Consider the following 19,789-nt stretch of genomic DNA (forward strand, 5'->3'; position numbering starts at 1 on the left):
ATATAAGATGCTCCTGATAGGAAGCAATTTATTACAGAAATGGCTTCTTAAATCATGAGTTCCATCATCTACATAGCATTTGGATACCATCAACTACCTCTCCAGCACACGCAAGGCTGTTTGAACAAGGCCAATCTAATTTCCAATGTTATTGCAGCAATAGTTCCATTCTCACCCACAGACCTCAAGCAAGCTTTGCATTAATCTCTTCTTAACAAAGACACGTTAATTTGGCTACAGGTAACATACAGGAGGACAGAGAGCATTAATACCTATTTACTCCTTTGAAAACCAAAAATACTCAAAGCTCTAACATTTATAATGCAAGTAAAGAGCGCATAGTAGGAAACACGGTACTTATTGGATTCATTTTATTCACTTGGTATTTCCCACAGTAGTAATGTGTTTTGCACGTGAAGGGGTTTCCATCTACTGACCTTGGCATTTGTCAGGACCATACTGTGATTTATATTGAGAATTCCAAGCCTTTATCTGATCTTATAAATAAATGTAAAATACATAAAACAATTATCCTAGTGTAAAATTGAATTTTATCTCTCTGTAACCAGCTTTTGTCTATGCTATATATTTCTATGTTTGAGTACAATTCAAAATTAATAATAGGTATAATTTATTTTCTGCCTTTTCATTATCTTGACATTTTAACAATCTTTTTTTTATATATATACTCAGGCTTTAATTTTATACAGGGCTTCAACCCCACAGTTTCTTTTTAGACACAGACAATGTGTCTTTCAGAATATCTGTTCAAGGAATAAGCCTGCTGAAAGAACATATTGGCCATTTAGCAGACAAAAAAACAGTATAAAGAAATAACAGGACTTTATAACAAAGGAAAACACCAGATTAGCAGCCTGGTCTAGTGGGAGGTGTCCCTACCCATGGCAGGGGGGTTGGAACTAGATGATCTTTGGAAGGGGAGGTCCCTTCCAACCCAAACCATTATATGATTCTATGAAAATGTAGCACTGTGTGTAAACAACAGAAAAACACATATTAGAAGAAATCACAAATAACAGTGAAGAATTAGAAGAAGAAAGTAGAGTTCTGAAGTTGGTGATTCTGGAAAATTTTTAACACAGAGCTTAGATTTAAAAAAAAAAAAATTTATTTTTTTTAATAGCTAAAAAAGATAACCAAGGAAGTCCTTTTCCAGTTAAAGGGCAGCCACAACTCTATATTGAATGCTGTAGTGCTAGCACTTTAACATAGAGGTTAGTCTAATGTGGACATGAGCTTTTCAGTGGTCCATGAAAAATCACTTTACAGAACAATTTTTGGGGGCTTAAATAAATTACATAAACGCACCAGCCTAATAGTTTACTTTCTTTTCTTACCACAATCAATTAACATCACTTCAACTAACCATCCCCAATGTTTTACTACCTCAGACATATGTATGTTGAATTTAAAGAAAGTCAACTGTTTCTAAAGTCAAGTTCTCACTACCGCACAGGCTCAAGTGTGCTTTGTATGCGAGTGCTATGGGTTTACACAGAAGCTTTCTTTTAAGGAAAGCAAAAGGCTCAGAATTAGAGAAGGTCAGGAAGAAAAATGACAAGAAAAATTTGTTTTCTCCAAAATGGCAGATCTACAACAAAAGCAAGATGCCCAATTCAGCTGTGCCACATGTACACAAACATACACAGTAAAGCATGAAAAAAAATCCCAAAGAGATTTTGATGAATAAATACGAAGAATGGCACAGCTATACGGACCGGTAGCAAAATTGCAACTTTCCACACAGGACAAGCAGAAGTTCATCATCTTGGCCACTCTGCACAAAGCCAGACTGGCAACACCAGTGACTTGTGCACGCTCACAGTGGGATTCCTTCACGTCTGCAGCAAATGAAGCCACTCACTGGGCCTTTGTGATTAGAGGAGGAATGTCATAACCATGGTGGTCTAGACTGCTACCAGTAAAAACAAAACATCCCAAAATGAGTGGCCCTTGGTCTGAAATGGCTGTGGTCAGGATGAGGCATGTTTAGGACGCAGTCCCTCGAATACCTTGTGATAAACGCACATGGAGAAAATAACACGAAAGAACACTGTAGTTAACTGAATAAAAGGTTAAAGAAAATAAACAATATCTTTGCAGCTTAGCATTTATTTGTGAACTGCTGGTGCAACTCTATGCTTGACAGAAAAGCTATGAGGCTTTTGGTAGCTTGACAAGACAATCTACAGGCTTGAATGAAATGTTCAGCTTAAGGAATTAGAATAAATCTGATGACTGATGTGCTACTGAACGTGACAGACTGTCATCTGTTTTAAACAGGATCTCTGTAGGATGTACTGAAAGCAATTTTTTTCCATTACCTTAAACATACTAAGACTTTTTCCAATGAGTTCTGGCTAACCTATTAAGACAAAAGATCTTCTCAAACTCTTGCCATTTCAATAAAATAATGAAATAGTCATTCGGCTTACTTGCATAATTAATTCATGCTAACACTGTGATCAATTTACATCCAGTCCACAAAAGCATACAACAAAAACGATTACTCTTACCTCCCAAATTAACCATAAAATTATAAGATATGAACAAATCAGTGATTACACTAGCTTATCTAAGCCCTGTTCATATATAAAGTTTCATATATAGAAATATCAAATTGTTTACCTGTTATCAAAGCAATTAAATACATTCTTAATTGAGTCAGGAAAACATTCTAGTAGTATCTTTTTCATATTATCAGCAGATTTTATACAAGAAAATAGGTGCAGAGTTCTGCAATAGCTTTTTACAATCAAGAAAAACTGATCAACCGAAGTCCTACAGTGAAATGGTACTGCAACAGATAGCTAGGGATAGATTAAAAAACACAAGCTCTAGTTTTAACCTGGCCAGATCCTATAAAACAGTTACAAATCCTAATACATGCATGTATTTACTAATTTTAAATATATACATAGACACAATTATATAAACAATGTAAAATAAGATCAAAATCTTTGTGAGGCAATTTATGCTATTTTAAAAACCATACAAGTATCAAAAACATCGGCAAGTTCTAGGCTCCAATGGGAATATCCTTCCTTTGTCAGACTGTAAATAGTTCCTGTAGGAACTACTGAGGTGCTTTATTATGTCCTTATTCTAGAGATAGTGTTTCAAATCTGTTCTACAAACCAAAAATAAGGAAAAAAAGGGATTTTGTGACATCCACCTGGAATCTGTGCCTTAGATATAGGTAATGGGCAAAATTGCTCATTGGTGGATTAAGAGCAATAACGTCAGTTTGAACCACTCTGCATTTACAAAGCTGAACGAGGACGCCAGCACAACTCCCAAGCTTGCACAATCTGCTTCCAAAGGGGAATAAGACTCAAACCACCACCAAAGTCATTCAACTTTCAGAAAAGGCTACTTGTCACAGATGCATACCATTTAAGACATTTTAGCTATCTGGCAAATTTCCCTCTTAGTTGGTTGATTTACGTGGAACTAAAATTTCACATCACACATATTTCTAAGAACAGAGCAGCCCATACCGTTTAGCCTATAAATGTCAGCATTAGACCAATTTACCTTGCTAGTTTCCCTTACTGCTATACAAGAGTATCACAATTAGTGGTAATTAGCCCAGCAGGAAGCCTGTTTCTAGGCATGGGCCAGGCTGCAAGTGTATACCACATGTATTTCACTGCCCACAGAGAATTAGCATTTTGAAAGATGCTTTGCATTAGAGTTAGTGAGCTTATGTGTCTGAATGAATGTTAAACTCTGAATATGAAAGCTTTGACAAGTCCTGCTGGTAAGATGCAAATTTAAGCCACAAAAAGTTCAAGAAGCTCAGTCAAAATAGTTCTGCATGTAAGTGCAGTTGTCTAGGTGTCCCCTCCATTTGCACTCAGAAACCACTCAGACCTCAGAAGACCAACAGACCTTTTTTCAATCAGTTGCTGTGTTATAGATGATCAATACAGAAGATCACAAGCCTCTGCACAATCTGATGATTTGTTCTATATTTTGCAGTTCTTTAAATGGCTCTGTTCCCATAATCTCCTTCCCCACTTAGTGTAACAAAACCAACAAAAATACACTATAGCAGTGATGAAATCTCATGCTACAGCAATTATCAAATAGGTCTTTGAGGTACTCTACACTATCAGGAGATAAATCTATTACTTCTGCTTATATCAGAATTAGAAATTAATCTTCTTGAGTTACCACCTGAGATCTTTTGGATGAAGAGAAATGGAACAAGAGCCCAGAAGCTCTGATTCTTCCCAAAGCTTTTCACAATTGTTAGCTGTCCATTTCTATCATCTTTCTTGAGTCAAAACATCAGAGCTCACCTCTGCTATTCAACATGTGTTCTATTTTCCCTGCTAAATGCTTCAGGCACTACATAAAATCCCAAAAGAATCAGGTGCTGATACATAAGGAATGCTGAACACACACAGAGGTGGTCTCCACTTTCTTCAGGACAACTGCCAAATTCAACTGATGCATCAAGCACAGAAAAACATTTGTTATCAGTCATCTTTTCATGATGCTTTCCATGCACTAGCAGGTGCAAGGCTGTATTTCTGTGTTTTGTTTTTAAAAAACATTTTAACACCAATTTTAATGAAGGCTTGTCTTTTCTTCCCACATTTTAATGACCAGTAAACCCACCCTTGTTGATTCTACCACTCCTTTCACGTTTCATACAAGATTATTAAGCTCTTCTTTTGCTTCTAAGGGCAAACATTCATTGGAATGTCATTTTCTGGACATTTTATCTTTCCAGCTCTACCCTGTATTTCATTGAAGGCTAACTTTTCCTGAAAAAGCCCCCTCCCTCTTCAAAGAAAACGCTCCTTTAAGGAGAACATGAGCTAAAATTTTGTAACCATTCCTTTGAGAATCTGAGAAAGGGACAGAGCTGACCCAAACTGGCCAAAGGGATATTCTATACCACATAACATCATGCTCAGTAATAAGAACTGGGGTAATGCAAGAAGGGGGTGTGCAGTTTGTCTTCCCAGGCAGCTATTGCTCAGAGAATGGCTGGGCACTGGCACACTTGTGGGTGGGAGGTGGTGAGTGACTTCATTTGCATCTTTTGGGGTTTGTTTATTTTGTTTGGGGTTTTTTTTTTTTCATTCTTCTTTTTCCTTTGTTTATTAAACTGTCTTTATCTTGAACCATTAATTCTCTCACTTCTGCTCTCCCTATTCCTCCCCCATCCTGCCGGGGTGGTGGCCAGAGAGCAGCTGTGCAAGTGCTTAAACTGCTGGCTGGGGTCAACCCACCACCCCACAGTTTTTCTTTTCTCTCTCAAAAGCACAAGGATGTTCATAGTTGTGGTTTGTGTTTGTTTTTTTAAATGCACTCTGTCTCCAAAGTGCAACAAATAGTTGGGTTTGAAGGACTGGTGTACTACAGTTTGCTATGTGCCATGTTAAAGAAAATCCGTAACTTCATTTTTGCAAACCATAAGCAAAAGTGATTGCCAACCATTAAAACAAATAAAAACCCCAAATGATAGCATTCCAGCAGCATTCTAACTCAATAATTTATTTTTGACAAATGCTTTCAAAATTTCGCTTTTAACCCTATTCCCTAACATCTGAATGCTGGTTTCACATGCATAACGAACAGCAGGCAGAAACACATTTCCAAAGATTCTTTCAGATTGCAACTTAGCTCAGTGTTCATGTAGTCATCAGACAAATCTGCAGGCTTTGAGAATGACTTAATTTTTATTTTTTGGGTATATAAGGTACTGTACAGGAGTGTTATTGCACAGAAATATTAGTCAGAGTAAGAATGCCACTGACCCACACCCTTCCCACTGTTTTGAAATGTAAACATTAAGTCATCTAGAATTTCAAATAAGAAATGCAGGGTATATGTTATACAAATTCTGTACCTGTAACAATCACAGAATAATCCTAATCTGTCGGATTTTTCATGTATATACTTATTGAAACAAACACAAAACCCCCCCCCACAACAAGAATAAAAACTGCTACCTCTTATTCACTCTAAAACACTATCCTCCTTTCTCCCTTTAAAATTAAGAACCTTATGTCACATTTTCAAATAAAATTAGCACCTTGCTATTTAGGAACTGTTCTCACACTACAGCAACTTGTCTACATACAAACCCGCATCAGGTAAACTTACTACTAAAGGAAGTTGTTTGCAACTTGCACATTCTTCACAGTTTTACAAGCAGCCTACACAGATGTCAATAAAACAAGTCCATATATCAGTTGGTTGAACTGCGTAACACTGGGCTGAGGGTGTGGACACACACTGTGCAAAATGTGGAATACGCAAAATTAGCTACTGCTGATTTTGAATTTATGAACTGCACTATTTGAAAAATTTCAATACTCGAAAAGGTAGTTTCAAAAGGATCAGCAGCTGGCATTAGTGAGAAACAAAAATACAAAACCAAATCCCCAAACTTAAATTTTAAAAGCAAATTATTTTGCTCCATATTTTTCTTAAGAGCTTCCCACAGGCCCTGTTTTCGATGCTCTCAACCAAGACTTGCCCAACGACAAGCAATTGATTCAGAAATTAACTGAAAAGGGAAAACACTTGGCCTATCAGACAAGCTCACAGACTCAAGCACTTTAGAACAGATCAGGCTATTTCACCCAATCACCTGCCCCCCAGGAACAACATGAAACTGGCCCTAAGCGTCTCAGCACATGGTCACTGCCTTGATTTGCACAGCTAATACTAGGCATTTAATTTTAAAACGGTGTTCATTTATTACATATGAATAAAACATATTACAGGTACAGAAGCTTCTCCTGCCTGGCTCTCTGGGTAGAGAGGCTGCAGGTTCTCTCACCAGCCTGCTGAAGGCTGGCTGTTGGCACAGGGCTCCATCTACCGGTTTGCAAGCCTGTATGCCCATGCGAAGAGCTGGTGGGGAAAAAAATTAAAATCTCAGCAGCTATTTCACATCTACGTTTGCTAATGAGATCAGAATATTCAGAAAACAGTACTGCTTCAGAAAAAAAAAAAAAGACAAGACACCCAACAGTCAAAACATAGGCACTCACACATGCTAGGAAGGAACAGTTGCATGTATAGGAAATCTTTCATTATCCTTTAACATTTGCAAAATGTATCTTAAAAACTGTTCTAAAGAACCACAATTTTTCTACAAGAAGCAGCATACTATACAGTCCCAATCCAGATGTACAGGTTTATCATTCCTTCTTAAAGCAAGCAAATAACAAAACACAGATAACTCAGAAAAATTACTGGAAATTAATTGCATAATATCTGCACAATTTAAAGCATTAGAGGTGGTCTTTTTTTTTCCTTAAAAAATGGGATTCCTCAAATATACAGAAGAAAAAAAATTCAGTAGGAGACTGCCATCAGTTTTCAAGGGTATTTCTGCACTGTAGCAACTGCAGCTCATGCAGCTATAGTATGTGTAACTTTAAAGATTAATTTGGCTACTGCTGTCATATGCAGCATTTCTCAAATTGAGGCATTTAACCCTTGCCTTACTAACCCTACCCTGCCTTCAACTCATGTTTGACAGTGAGAAAGAGCAGTGTCTTTTCCTCCCCAGGACCCTCTGTGCCCACCAGCTCAGCCCTGTTGACCTCAGGCTGCAGAAGAGAAGCCGGAACAGAAAACAGCAAAAGCAGCAAAAGCAGCAGCCGTGCTATCACTTCAGAGGAGCAGTTCAGGTAGTTACCTGAGCTCATTTTGAAGAGGGTTACAGTGGTGGCTGTAGGGCAACAGCTGAGAAATTAGATAGCAGCCACCACATCTAGTTGGCAAGGGCCAAAAAACAGCTGACCAGTCATCCCAGATCTGTTCTCCAAGGCGTGCCTAGCAAGAGCAGCAGCTAACTTCAGACCTTGTGCAAGACAAGAGACAGTGCAAGAAAAGGACGGTGAGCTCCCCAACTCCTCCCCACTTCTTTTCTTTAAACACCCTGCCCCATACTCATCACCGAGTTGAAGGCAGCTAAGTGGGGCTCAGTACTGTTGCAGGTACAAGAACAATGGGATCAGGGTAAGAAAACCACAGAAATACCCACATCCCACACTCACGCTGCACCTATACGTAGGAAAAGATGAGAATAATTTAGCCAGGAACACCTGGAAACAACCAACAGCAAGAAGGCAGGAATGGAGCACGGAGTAATAAAACCCAGGCACTACGGGACATCCTACAAGGCAGGGAGAACTGGTGAACAAGGACAGCAGGAAATTCATGCAGTTTCTCCTGAGGTTCAGTTTTCCCAATTTAGCTTGTCCCCTAAAATGACAGTTGAAGAGACTAATGGACAAAATCTCCTACAATGAACTTGCATAACACCACAGAATAAGAATAAAACCAGAAAGGATATTGCCTTTTTTTAAATCTTATTTTAACTTGAAGGAAAAGCAAAATTTAAACCTTGAAGGTGGCTTTTCACTTGCTAAATTAAAATTTTAATAAAAATGCATTTTAAAACACAACTGAGCAGAACTATGGAGTTGCTGGTGTCTCTTTAAGGAACAATGATATCAATGCAGGCTACACTTGAGAAGGATATAGGTGTGGAACTACATCCTTTTTCATCATACATAGTCAGGTGCAAAGAGAAAAGTTTAACTTCAAGATTCCTGTGGTCTAATGAAAACAAATACCATTACAAACAGATCCAAGAATACAGACTTATTAAACACTGTTTGTTTTTCTTTGGATATAGATCATGGGAACTGAGATATTTAACTGCTTCAAGACTAATTTTTATTCTGTCTTAAACTGGTTACACTGGCAGCAAGCTCATGGTATCCTGACAACTAGCAGATGGGAAAAAAGAAAAAAAAAAAAAAAGAGTGGAAAAAAGTCATCTAGCGTCTGTGAAAACAGATTTAAATTCGTATCTGAGTATTTGATCACCCTACTTTTATTACACTGAGCAAATGAATGTCTATGATACTACCTGTATCACTCATATTTGTAATAAAGAAAATCAAAATCAGAACACATTTTTGTAGCTCTACAAAAAGAGCTACAAAACATTCAACAACCCTTAAAGTCATGGTGGATGTTTCATAGTGCCATTTTCCCCATTACAAGGAAGGTACCAAGGAACAAATTGGTCACACAGTGCTTATATCAAACTTCAGACAAGGAAAACCACATCCTAATTTTCTGCTACAACAGAAAATGGAAAAACTGCCTCTTTCAGTGCACACACAAAAGCACACTATAGAAAAACATGACGAAAAAATACTGCTTTGTTTCTCATGCTTGTATCTAAAAGTTTACATAACCAAGTTAACACATACTCACCTATGTTGAGTTGCAAAATCCTACAGAACCTGAGATTTTATTTACTTGAACATGAACCACAAGGACAACACATTGAGAAACAGAATCTGAAAGCAACGCCAACTATAAATCAAATTTGAAATTAAGAACTGTACTTGAGAAAATAGAACTGTGCCTTTCTAAAAGTAATACTAATAACTTTATTAAACTATTATACTGATACTTGAAACTTTATTTTATCAATACTAATAACTTTATCATAGGGTAGGTAGAATTTATGCAACTACCGCAAGCATTAAATGACAATATCGAGACAGGACACTGCATTCAGTATGTATCTCCTTCATGTTTCACCATCCAATCTGTCTAACAAGACTAGATGTTTTTAAAGAAATATACAACTATGTGTCATACCATTATTGAGAAAAATAAACGCTTAAAAGAGATCACACTTATTTTTGTATAACTTCTTTCAATAGCATTGAAGTGGCCACTGGAATGTCTTAGGATAACTTTCTAATTATGCTCAATTAGTATTCTCAGTTCTTAACTACACTCAGCTACAAGCTGAGTTACTATTTTCCTTGGTAACTAGGCTTATCTTTTTGGCAGTCAATTAAGATTCTAAAATTAAGTTAAAGTTATAATACACATGAAAAACCCCAACAAAAACATAGTACAAATTGGAGTTTTATTTCCTACTAGATGTAACATGTAAGCGCTAAGAACAGTTCCAGTTCCTCACCTGTTGATACATTAGAATTAACAAAGGAAGGAGGTGCGTGTCAAGTACATACATTTGGAAATGGTGTAATGAAAGAAAGCTAAAGCAGAGCTGATTACTCCCAAAGGAAACAAGCCAAGGACATCTAAAAAAAAAATAAATAAAAAATCAATGTTCACAATACAAAGATTTGTACATGTATTTAACTTTGTGCATTAAAAACTGAAACAATGCACAATGATATTTTTAATTGTGTAAGTGCTCTGGCAAAAAGAAATATTTTAATATTTTTTCATCTACATACATATCAAATGCCATGCCTCAGAAAGCCCTATTCCTGTTCTCCAAGCCAATCTAAGCTTAGTACTATTCATTTGTTAAGTTGCCAACTAATTACAATTTCTAGTTCCGGTTCATACACACACACAACCACAAAGCAAATCTTCAGCACTAAATACTCTCTTTGCGAGCGGATATTTTTATTTATAAGCTAAAGCACAAGTCAACATAAATTACTAGATTCATACATTTCAAAAACACCATTAAAAAAAAATCAGGTTTTTACTTCAAGTAAAGCATTCTTTGATCCCATGTTGAATTCTCTCACAGTGGAGCATCATACAGCATTTTCAGAACAGTTTCAGTTCAGACACAACCCTGCTCTCATTCCACAAATGCTGCCAGGAACTCCTACCGCCTCCCTCCAAAGACTTAATCAATAACTGAGCATTTTAATCCTTCTTTGTCCTAATACTACCTTACTGAACCTGATTAGATTTTTCTAATTTATTTCACACTTAACATTTATATTAGTGCATAGCTAGCTGTAATATTACTATTTAAATGAACGTATAACTTAAAGATCGAAATCTGTCTTCAACAGATTTAAATAAAAGGACAGAAAGGATAACATTTGTCTACCAGCATGTTATGTGGATCTCCTTAACTCAATTTACTATGGATTTCATGGTGCAAAAATTAATGCCCTCCAGGAGCTGAACTCATTACCAATTATTTCTTCCAAACCCACAGTGTAATCCCATGCTGCTGTGATGGATGGGAATTTGCCGTTTACTTAAAGGCAAGTTGGATCTATTCCTTGGTTTGCTACTCTAGCAAGCGATACTGAGTAAAATGATACCATATATACCGTCTTGACTTCCTCCTAACATGGAAAAGATACTATGAAACACTCTCATGTATTTTATTCCCTGATAAAACTGAGAGCAACATATTGAGAACAATTTTAACTACACTTAAAGCCGCCAACAGAATTATATGCCTTTTTCAATATTAGTTTCTAGAATATATCTCAACAATGCAAACAGCCGGGAGTTGCTCATGGCCCTACTCAGTCCTTCATCCCCTTCCCTACTCCAGAACCCACAGAAGCATCCCTGCAAGTCACGTGGTGCACAAGTATCACTTTGAACTCACAGCACGCGTACAAATAACCTCCCACTAGGCACCTGACCTGATAAACTCCTTTTACATGCCTGTAACAGAAAAGCACTGGTAAACAAAGAAAGAAAACAAAACAAACTGTACACATATTCTGGTGGCCAATATAAAGTTGACCCCAGGTCACACGTGCCACAACTCTATCTTTCAAAATAAAAAACACTTTCAAAATAATTAACTGAACCACTGAGTTTTAATACCTCTGAAAAGCATGAAAGAAATCTGACGTCTGTGACAAGGCTCAGACAAGTGTAATGGTGCACAGTAAACAAAACGAGCCATTTTCACATGTAGTTGGTGTTCAGTAACATACAGAGGAAACCCATAAGCAACACATACTGCATTATGCTAGCTATCCACTGGCATTCAATTTAAGTGATTATGTCCCTGTTACTTGAGCTTGGGACAGATAAGCAGTGCCTGTTCCACACTTCATACAAGAAGGCTCAAGAAATTTCATTTATTTGAGAGAGTTGTAACTAACACATATGAATAATTCCAAAAAATATTGATTCATTGATACTATGAAAATCCAAAATCAATCCCAGAAATATTTCATATAAAATATGTTCAAAATTCAAATACATAACATTCTTTAATATACCAAAAGCCAGTACTCTGCAGAAACTGCCAGTTTGCATTTTAACCTGTCCTTAACAGACAAAAGTCTACATCTAGAATCACCGTGGAAAAGAGAAGCCTGCTGTTATAGTTTCTGTACCATGGCTCATGAGGCTAGCAGGGAGCATGACAACCATCCTAACACTTAAAAAATTAGTGGCTCAAAGCAGCAGAGATTCATCCTCGCAAATGAGCGTACACACTAGTTCTTTCCACACCTGTATCTGTTCTGCAAATAAGGGTTTGGTACTGTTTCTATTAATTACCCCTTCAAAACTGTCTTCCTTTAAAACAAAAAAGCAAAAGCCAGCACTTGTACTTTCAGAAACATCTGCCAGTTGCAATATTAACAGATTTAACTACAGGGTAATGGACTGCAGCCCAGAAGGGTCGGTTAGTTGTTTTAAAATTCAGTTTCAAAACATCTATTGCCCTTATAGGGTAACAGATGTAAAAGTGAAGAGAAGCCTCTGCATAGATTTGGGAGATTTGCACTAAAGTGAACATCTGCATGCTGCCACTAATGTGCAGCATCTACTCTACCATATGTTTGACAGTCTAGAAATTTTAAAAGGTGGTAGCAAAAAGATTCATTAGGATATCTCTCAAGTTCACATGACTGATTTTACACAAAACTGTGATCAATAGGCGGGACCCTCTCCCCCTTCACCCGCAGCTCACTTGCGCCTTCTTGCTTTCAATTCTAGCGAATTATTTAATAATTCGTTCCACAGTGAATTACCAAATCCATACTTTCCCTCATCCCCTAACCCTTTCCAGCAAGCTCTGAAAACTTCCTTATGCTTTTACTAACCTAGGCACCTTCAAAAACTAAAACCCCCACAAACTGCAAAAAGCTAGATCTGGGCCACAGGGCATCAGCACCATACTCCTATTTCTGCCGGTAATACAATACGTTGGGTTTGCCTCGCTGCAAGAGAAATAGCAAGCTTGACAATTGTTTTGTTTCTTACTGGTCATGAAAAGAGGGTAACACCATAATAGTGCTTTTCTAATTTATCATCATATAGAATGACTTCTAACAAGCAGAGAGACAGAATAAGAGAATGTAAAGAACAAAAGTAACATTTCCCCCTCCAAAAGGGGCAAACCAATGAAATGAAGTGAATCCATAAACAAAACAAAACAAGGCAAGAAGTCTAATTAGTTATCACATGAAAACTGGCTAACAGATTTTTAAAGTTTCATTTGCTATCCCTGTATCGGTGATGGGCAGAAGAGCTCATAGCCATCATGCCAATGGTACCTCACTGGTGTACACAGCTCAGTCTCACATCTAATACTTCTGAAGGACCTTGTCATGTACATTTTGCTTACTTAAAAACAAAACAAAAACAGAACCACCACATAAAATAGCATGTTTACTTTGACTGTTATGACTTAGTTTTAATTCTTGTTAAACCTCAGAAGATATTAAAGTTGGTACCATAACTTATTCAAATAAGCAAATAATCCAAAACAGGTGGTTTCAGGTTGAACCAAAGTTGTATATTCCCAGAGCAAAACTGGAGAAGGATAGAAGCTCAAGGACAGGTGCAAGAATAAGGGAAGCACATCACTGAGTTTCCCTAACACCTACAGGTCCCACAACATCCAGAATCTGCAGCTCTGAGATCTGCTGAGCCAGAAGCCCACCTCTGTGGTTAACTGGTCCAACTAAAGCACAGCGACTTAAGGCTGTTCTAACAGTAGTTAGAACTTGCTGACATATTGAAAAAGACACTATGCTGCTGCAGGGCACTTCGAATTCCCAAACTCAGGCTCAGCAAACTCCTACATCTCCAACTGTTCCATAGGCAAATATCGAAGCGTGTGCTGTCTCAGACACAACAGGCCTCTGTGTACACATACTGAATGCTTTTCCTCCAAACTGCTCACGCTGAGAAGCCATAGACTTTTTCCTCAAATGAAACAGACCTTTACAACACAACAAGAAACTGGGTTAAGTATGAAACTTACTTATATTAGAAGCTGAGGTATACAATTCATTGAGACTCCCTAAGTATCTTTCTTGAAAGTCATAAATGTGCAAGAATAATAATAATAATAAAAAGCACAGACTGCAAACTTTATTTTGGCAGGGGTTTTGGTGTGTTGTTTTCTTGTTTGTTTATTTTTTTCTTTACTATATTACTATTCAGACTACCCTTCACACCCTATTCTCACCTGACACTAAAAACCCAGCACTGACCTCCTGAATCTGCTCGGGAGGGGTTTCACCACAGATTCTCCAAGCGCTGCCCCCCCCTCCCGGGAGGCGGTGGCGGCAGCCTGTCCGTCCTTCCGTCTGTCCGTCCTTCCCTCCCCGCTGCCCTGACAGCCTCTGAAACTCCACATCGCCCATCCCCGCACGAGAAACTCGCTTCCCTCTCTCTCCAGCTGCAGAGCCAGGGGCCGCCCGGCGGCGACCGGGGCCGAGAGAAGTAACGGGGATCCAGGCAAGGGGCTGCCACGGCCCACGCAGCCGGTAAGCGGAGCAAGGGCCCGGCGGCGCCCGGCCCGGCCCCAGAGGCGGGAGAGGCGAGGAGGAGGCCGGGCAGGGCCGCTCGACGGCGGGGAGGCGCTGAGGGCAGAGCGGCCCCTACCAACACCGTCTCCCAGCCCCGCCGCGGGAGACGGGGCAAGTTCAAACCCGAGAGCCGCGGGGCAGCCACGGCCTCCCCGGGCCGCGGCCGCCGAGGGAAGCGCCCCGACAGCCCGTTACCTGCGCGCTCCTCCCCCGCTGCCGGCGTGCGGCCCCGCACCGCCGCCGCCTCCTCAACAAAGCCCGGGAGCGGGCGGGCCCTGCGGCCGGGGCGGGAGGAGAGGCGGGCAGGCGGGAGCGCGCAGCGGCGGGGCCGCGGCCCGAAGGCGGGGCTCGGGGGCGGCGCGGCCCCGCGGGGGGAAGAGGCGGCACAAGGGCAACGATGGCGGGGGGGACGGTACGGGACCCGGCGGGGAGCTGCCGGTGCGGGAGTTTGAGGGGCTGGTTTGCGGGCGTCTGCCCTGCCCGCCGCGCCCCCGCACAGGGAAAAGTCGTTTCCTTTTTGGGGGGTTCGCGCTGGACGCTGCCCCAGGCACGGTGTTCCCTACTGAGAGATATAGCGATCACAAATGGAGAGACAAACCCTGCCAGGGCTATTAAGGAGGAGAAGGTAGTGGCCCAAATGTACTGGTTTGGGAAGGGGCCGTATGAAAATGGGGTTAAGCTTTGGGAAAGCTTTGGGAAGCTAAGCTTTGGGAAACCACCCTGCAGGTGGCCCTTTGCGGGGCACTAGGGAGGGGTGGATGGAGGAGGAGAGATGTGCAATCCATGAAAGAGGCTTTCAGCAGGAGAATTTAATTGTGTTGAGGTGAACAGATTTGGAGTTTGAATACTGTGAGACGAACTTAACATTTTCTTAACAATATCAGAGTTTGGGTTTTTTTTTTAAGGAGTAGGTGTTATGCTATTCTGTAAACATATTCTATGTAAATTATGCACCCTCTGAGCGCTCTTTTTTCATTTTTTTTTCATGTAAACCTTCTTTTTTTGTTGCAGTGACACCTCCTGCAGAAAACAAATCTGAGCAACCATTTTCATCACCCTCTGATCAACTCCAAATTCTGTTTACTGTTGAACTACTGCAGCAAGTCCGCCTTAACACTAGATTTGCTATTTGCATCAAAGGGAACATTGCGCAGGGATCTCTGGAACAAAAAAGTAGTGATGTTTCAGCATCTGCTTTTTGATGATACAGAACACTGGAGACTTGATGATCCTGCTATATTTATTGAGCAGCAGTCTCAAAGAGCCAAACCAAGGGATCTAATGCAAATGTTAATGAAACATTGAAGTTGAGATTTTAATTACTTAAAGGTCAGCACATTCGATGTTTATTAATTTAAGGGAGTTATTCTGTATTCCCACAGCAATCCCCACTCTGCTCATACATAGATCAAAGAATTCAAGTTACTGTTTATTTGCTGATCCATGCAAATTATATAACTGATTTTTATAGCTGAATATTATTCTTTTGAAATTATGGTCTCAGTCTTAACACTTTATTAACACGTCTCCAAGTCTTTCCTGTGTTCCCCTACTTTTCAGTAGCAATAAAAACATTGTTCTTCTCTAATCTTTGTACTAAATTACCAAAGGCTACATTTCTTTTCAAGTGTGGAACCTCTATTCAGTTAGCAACATTTGTTGCTAACTTATCCCAAAATACTCCCAGGCACTCTGTAAACAAACATACCAGAACAGTATTAACAACTGCATGAAAATGCTTTTCCAAAGACACTTTTATGAAGATTTTGCTTCCAAATACTATGGCACCTGCAATCCATTCTCAAAACAGGAAAACGTGTTTGGAAAGGTTTGATGAATGATTCCCAGAAATGCCTGTAACGGGAATGAAAACGCTTCAGTTTCAGAACCTTATGCACAAAACCCACCTGTAGGCTGTTGCAGGATCCTTCCTTCTCGTAATGCTCCTCCTGTAAAAATTACTGTGGTTTTGTTGGTAGAAAAAAAGGTTCTGAATGAGGTGGACAGTTAAACGAGATAATCTTGTTTCTAATAGGTTTACATTATTTTCTCACCAACAGCATAATAGTAACCTTTGTATTTCCATCCATCCAATCTGGAGAGCTGTGATCTGAGAACTCTCTCTTTCACAACACTCTCTGAAACAAATTGTCTCTTACTGGACTGCTTTCTGCCTCTATGAAATAAATAATGGCATTTTAATCCCAATCTAAAATATACTTTGTCTTTTATTTAAATATTTTTTTTTCATTTATTAATTAATCTCTTTGATTATGTGAATTCCATCCATCGGAATGCTATTTTTTCCTATCAACTTTAGGTATTTCCATCTTCACTTTTATAGCAGTCAAGTATGCCTTTCTTCACAATGGACTTTATCCTCAACTTTTTCCCTTTTCCTTGAGGGAAAGATGTGGTATTATTATAACAAATGCAGATTTCTCTTGTACCTTAAAGGTACCTTTTCAGGGCTGGAGGGCAGGGAAAACCAGCATATCTTCTCTTCAACTCTGCTGTGCTACATATATTCCTAGAGTCAGAGTCATAACATCCCAACTTTAGTACAATGCCTCTGGTGTGCCTAGAACTCACTGTGCCTTTACCTTAAAGTCACTACCTCAGAGGCTTTAAATGAACATATGGAAGCCCCTCTCTTACTAAACTAAAATGTATATAGACAGCAGACTGCAGTTGAATACCTATCTGAGACACGGAAAATAGTGCATAAATATACTGTTCAGACAAAAGAAACAGATCCAACTTAATATGTTTCTTAAGGAATAGAGAAAGAACTAGGTACCAGCATTTGCCTTTGATAGCTGTGTTGCAGGAATACATAAATGCACCTAGTTACAAATTATCTACACCTTGCGTTTAGCATAAACTGATGCCCTTGTAAGGCAACAGCAGTCTGTCTTTTTTTCAGGGGAGAGAAGTTAAAAAATAAGGATGTAAAAGCTACCTTTCTTTTCCTTCTCTTTTGAAGAGGTGACAGCAAATCTAGCCTCCTAGTTCTATTTCAAGATGCTTGAGATCACACATGGTATTCAGAATTCAGAATCACTTTGAAGATAATGTGAAGGATTTCTGATTCAAAATTAATATCTTGTCTGTGTTAATGCTCTAGGGCTGTTAGCAAGAAAACAAAAAAAATAAAATAAAATTAATCCCAAATTATCCATGTGACTGGTTAAACAAAGTCTAGTACCTTATTCAAGAGCCATTTCCTTAAATCCGTCTTCTTAACTCTAATAAACGTGCCCTTGAGATCAACAGTAGCTCTGTTTTCTCCCCGAAACCAATGTAATTGAGCTTGTATGTACCCCTGATTGTTAGAAAAGAAGCAAAGGCCAAGCTCAGAGTGGACAAGCCTTCCCTCAGGGTAAGAAAGAGGCTGCTAGAGGCTGTGGGCTACGTGCAAAAGGAGGATAGAGAGAAGAGTATGAGAAACCCTGGTGTTTCAATGCTAGGCGGAAGAGAAGTGGAGACAAGGAAAAAATCTTTGCAGCTAGATGTTGGTAACCAGGGGTTTCACTAGTAGAGCAGGGTCAGTGATACAGCAGAGAAAATAAAAGACCACCTGCAATACTGCATCTGCTCCCAACTTTTGCAGGCTCCATATCCATAGAAACATTTAGGTATTCAGTTGTTGATTAAGTGCTAAAGCTGTAGTTTATTAACCTAAGCATCATTTTGAATCTGGCTCTAAGTCAAAAAGACCATGTACTAGTAAACAGAAAGGATCTATGCCTGTTCGCTGGCCCTGAGAATAAACTTCCTTGTGTGTTCTGCATCCACATAGCTGAACTGACTTCCCCTTCATTGGTGCTGCCTCTGGGGATGAGCCCATACTGTCCCCCACGTTGTACCCTGGCATCTTCTGGAAAAGCACGGTTTGGCCTTGGTGAAAACAATGTTGAGGACTGTCAGCAATAGCACTGACTGTGTCCCAGCGCTCCAGCCCGTGCCCTGGCACCGTTTCATTTACTTTATTTCACGGGCCAATAGGTGCGCGTAACACATGCAATAGCAACTCTCCATGTGACAAAATACCCGTGTCCTTTGAACACCAAAGAGCTGGAACCAAAGTCTAAAGGTTTTAAAAGAACAGTATGCCAGTAAAAGAAAGACAGCCAGTGGCCAAACGGCACTACTGACCCTTCCTAGAAGCGGATCACCAGGGGATCTGCGGGTGTTGGCTGGGTCCCAGTGGCGGTGGGCAGCAGGGCTGCAAATGCGTGCTGTGTGGCACCGTCTCCCAAGCGAGGAGTAAACGGCACAAGCCCGAGGAGACGACAGGCCTTTCCCCCGTCAGCTCGCTGACAGGCCGCCAAGCCTTGCCTCCCCGCCCCAGCGAGGGCGATCCCAGCGCCGGCCGCCCCAGCTCTTCCCGGCTGGAAGCGATCAGGAAGGGCTCCATCTTCTGCGCCGTAATCGCCAGCAGCTGCGAGCCCGGGCCCGCCCCGCGGCCGCCCTCTGCCCGCCGGCTACTAAAGGCTGCAGCGCGGGGGCCCGACCTGCGCGCCCCCGCCCCCCCCGGCCTTGCCGCGGCCCCCCCCGGCCTTGCCGCGGCCCCCCCCGCTCCGCAGATAACCGCGGCTCCCGCCTCCCCCCGGCTCTTCCCAACCCGCCCAGCGCCCAGTCGCCCCGTCTCAGCAGCCGCTCTCCAGGCGCCAGCTGCCTCTCGCCGCGGCGCGGGCGAGGATGGCTCGGAAGCCCGGGAACTTTCTGCAGGAGGCCTCTCACCAAATCGTCGCCGGAGGCTCGGCGGGTAAGTGGCGCGTTCCTCCCGGGCGGGGAGGGTCTGACCGTCGCCCGCCAAGCTGAGGTGAAGTGAGCCGCGCCGCCGCCCCCTCGCCGCTCTCCTCAGGCGCAGGAGCGGCGGCAGGGAACGGCCTGGCTCGGCGGTGGCGGCTCCTCCCTCCGCCGGGCGGCGCGGGCGGGCCCCTGAGGGGTCCCGGGGGCGGGAGCGGCGCGGCCGGGCCGCGGCCGTAACTTCTGTAACTCTGCTCGGGGGATGGTGAAGGGGCACCTCCCCGGCTCTGCGGTGTATCTCCGCCAAACACGCCCTGACAGCCCCTCGGGTGATAAGGGCGGCAGGGAGGCCCCCTTCAACCGCAAGAGCCATGGGTGTCCCCTCCACAGCCTCCCTGGTGGGTGGCAGTTGGGCTTCCCTTGCTCGA

At 41.2% G+C, this 19,789-nt stretch overlaps 2 protein-coding genes and 1 long non-coding RNA gene across 5 annotated transcripts in view; 1 reads left to right on the forward strand and 2 right to left on the reverse strand.

Annotated features, from left to right (window-relative positions):
• Nucleotides 1–14,853, reverse strand: part of MIPOL1 (mirror-image polydactyly 1) — a 190,974-nt gene extending 176,121 nt beyond the window's left edge. Inside the window, exons 1-2 of one of the 2 annotated variants that reach the window (XM_063332192.1) lie at nt 14,802–14,853; nt 10,016–10,139 (exon numbers count right to left, since the gene is read on the reverse strand). Coding sequence is in view for 1 of the 2 variants with exons in the window: in XM_063332191.1 (XP_063188261.1) it covers nt 14,289–14,434 (146 nt within the window). In the remaining variant the exon portion in view is untranslated. Of the gene's footprint in view, nt 1–10,015; nt 10,140–14,288; nt 14,494–14,801 lie in introns of those variants that run through there. The other variant, XM_063332191.1, reaches the window with a different exon arrangement.
• Nucleotides 14,854–15,660: 807 nt separating this feature from the next.
• On the reverse strand, nt 15,661–19,522 carry LOC134514399 (uncharacterized). Its single transcript, XR_010070721.1, has 3 exons — nt 19,353–19,522; nt 17,569–17,735; nt 15,661–16,460 (listed from the first exon to the last, which is right to left on the reverse strand). It is a non-coding gene; the product is annotated as an uncharacterized LOC134514399 (long non-coding RNA).
• The window catches only part of SLC25A21 (solute carrier family 25 member 21), a 259,335-nt gene continuing 258,714 nt past the window's right edge, over nt 19,169–19,789 (forward strand). For both annotated transcript variants that reach the window (XM_063332193.1, XM_063332194.1), the window contains exon 1: nt 19,169–19,377. In XM_063332193.1, coding sequence (XP_063188263.1) covers nt 19,311–19,377 — 67 coding nt within the window. In that variant the 5' untranslated portion in view covers nt 19,169–19,310. The remainder of the gene's footprint in view (nt 19,378–19,789) is intronic.

This window comes from Chroicocephalus ridibundus, chromosome 4, assembly GCF_963924245.1.
Source record: "Chroicocephalus ridibundus chromosome 4, bChrRid1.1, whole genome shotgun sequence".
NCBI lineage: Eukaryota > Metazoa > Chordata > Aves > Charadriiformes > Laridae > Chroicocephalus > Chroicocephalus ridibundus.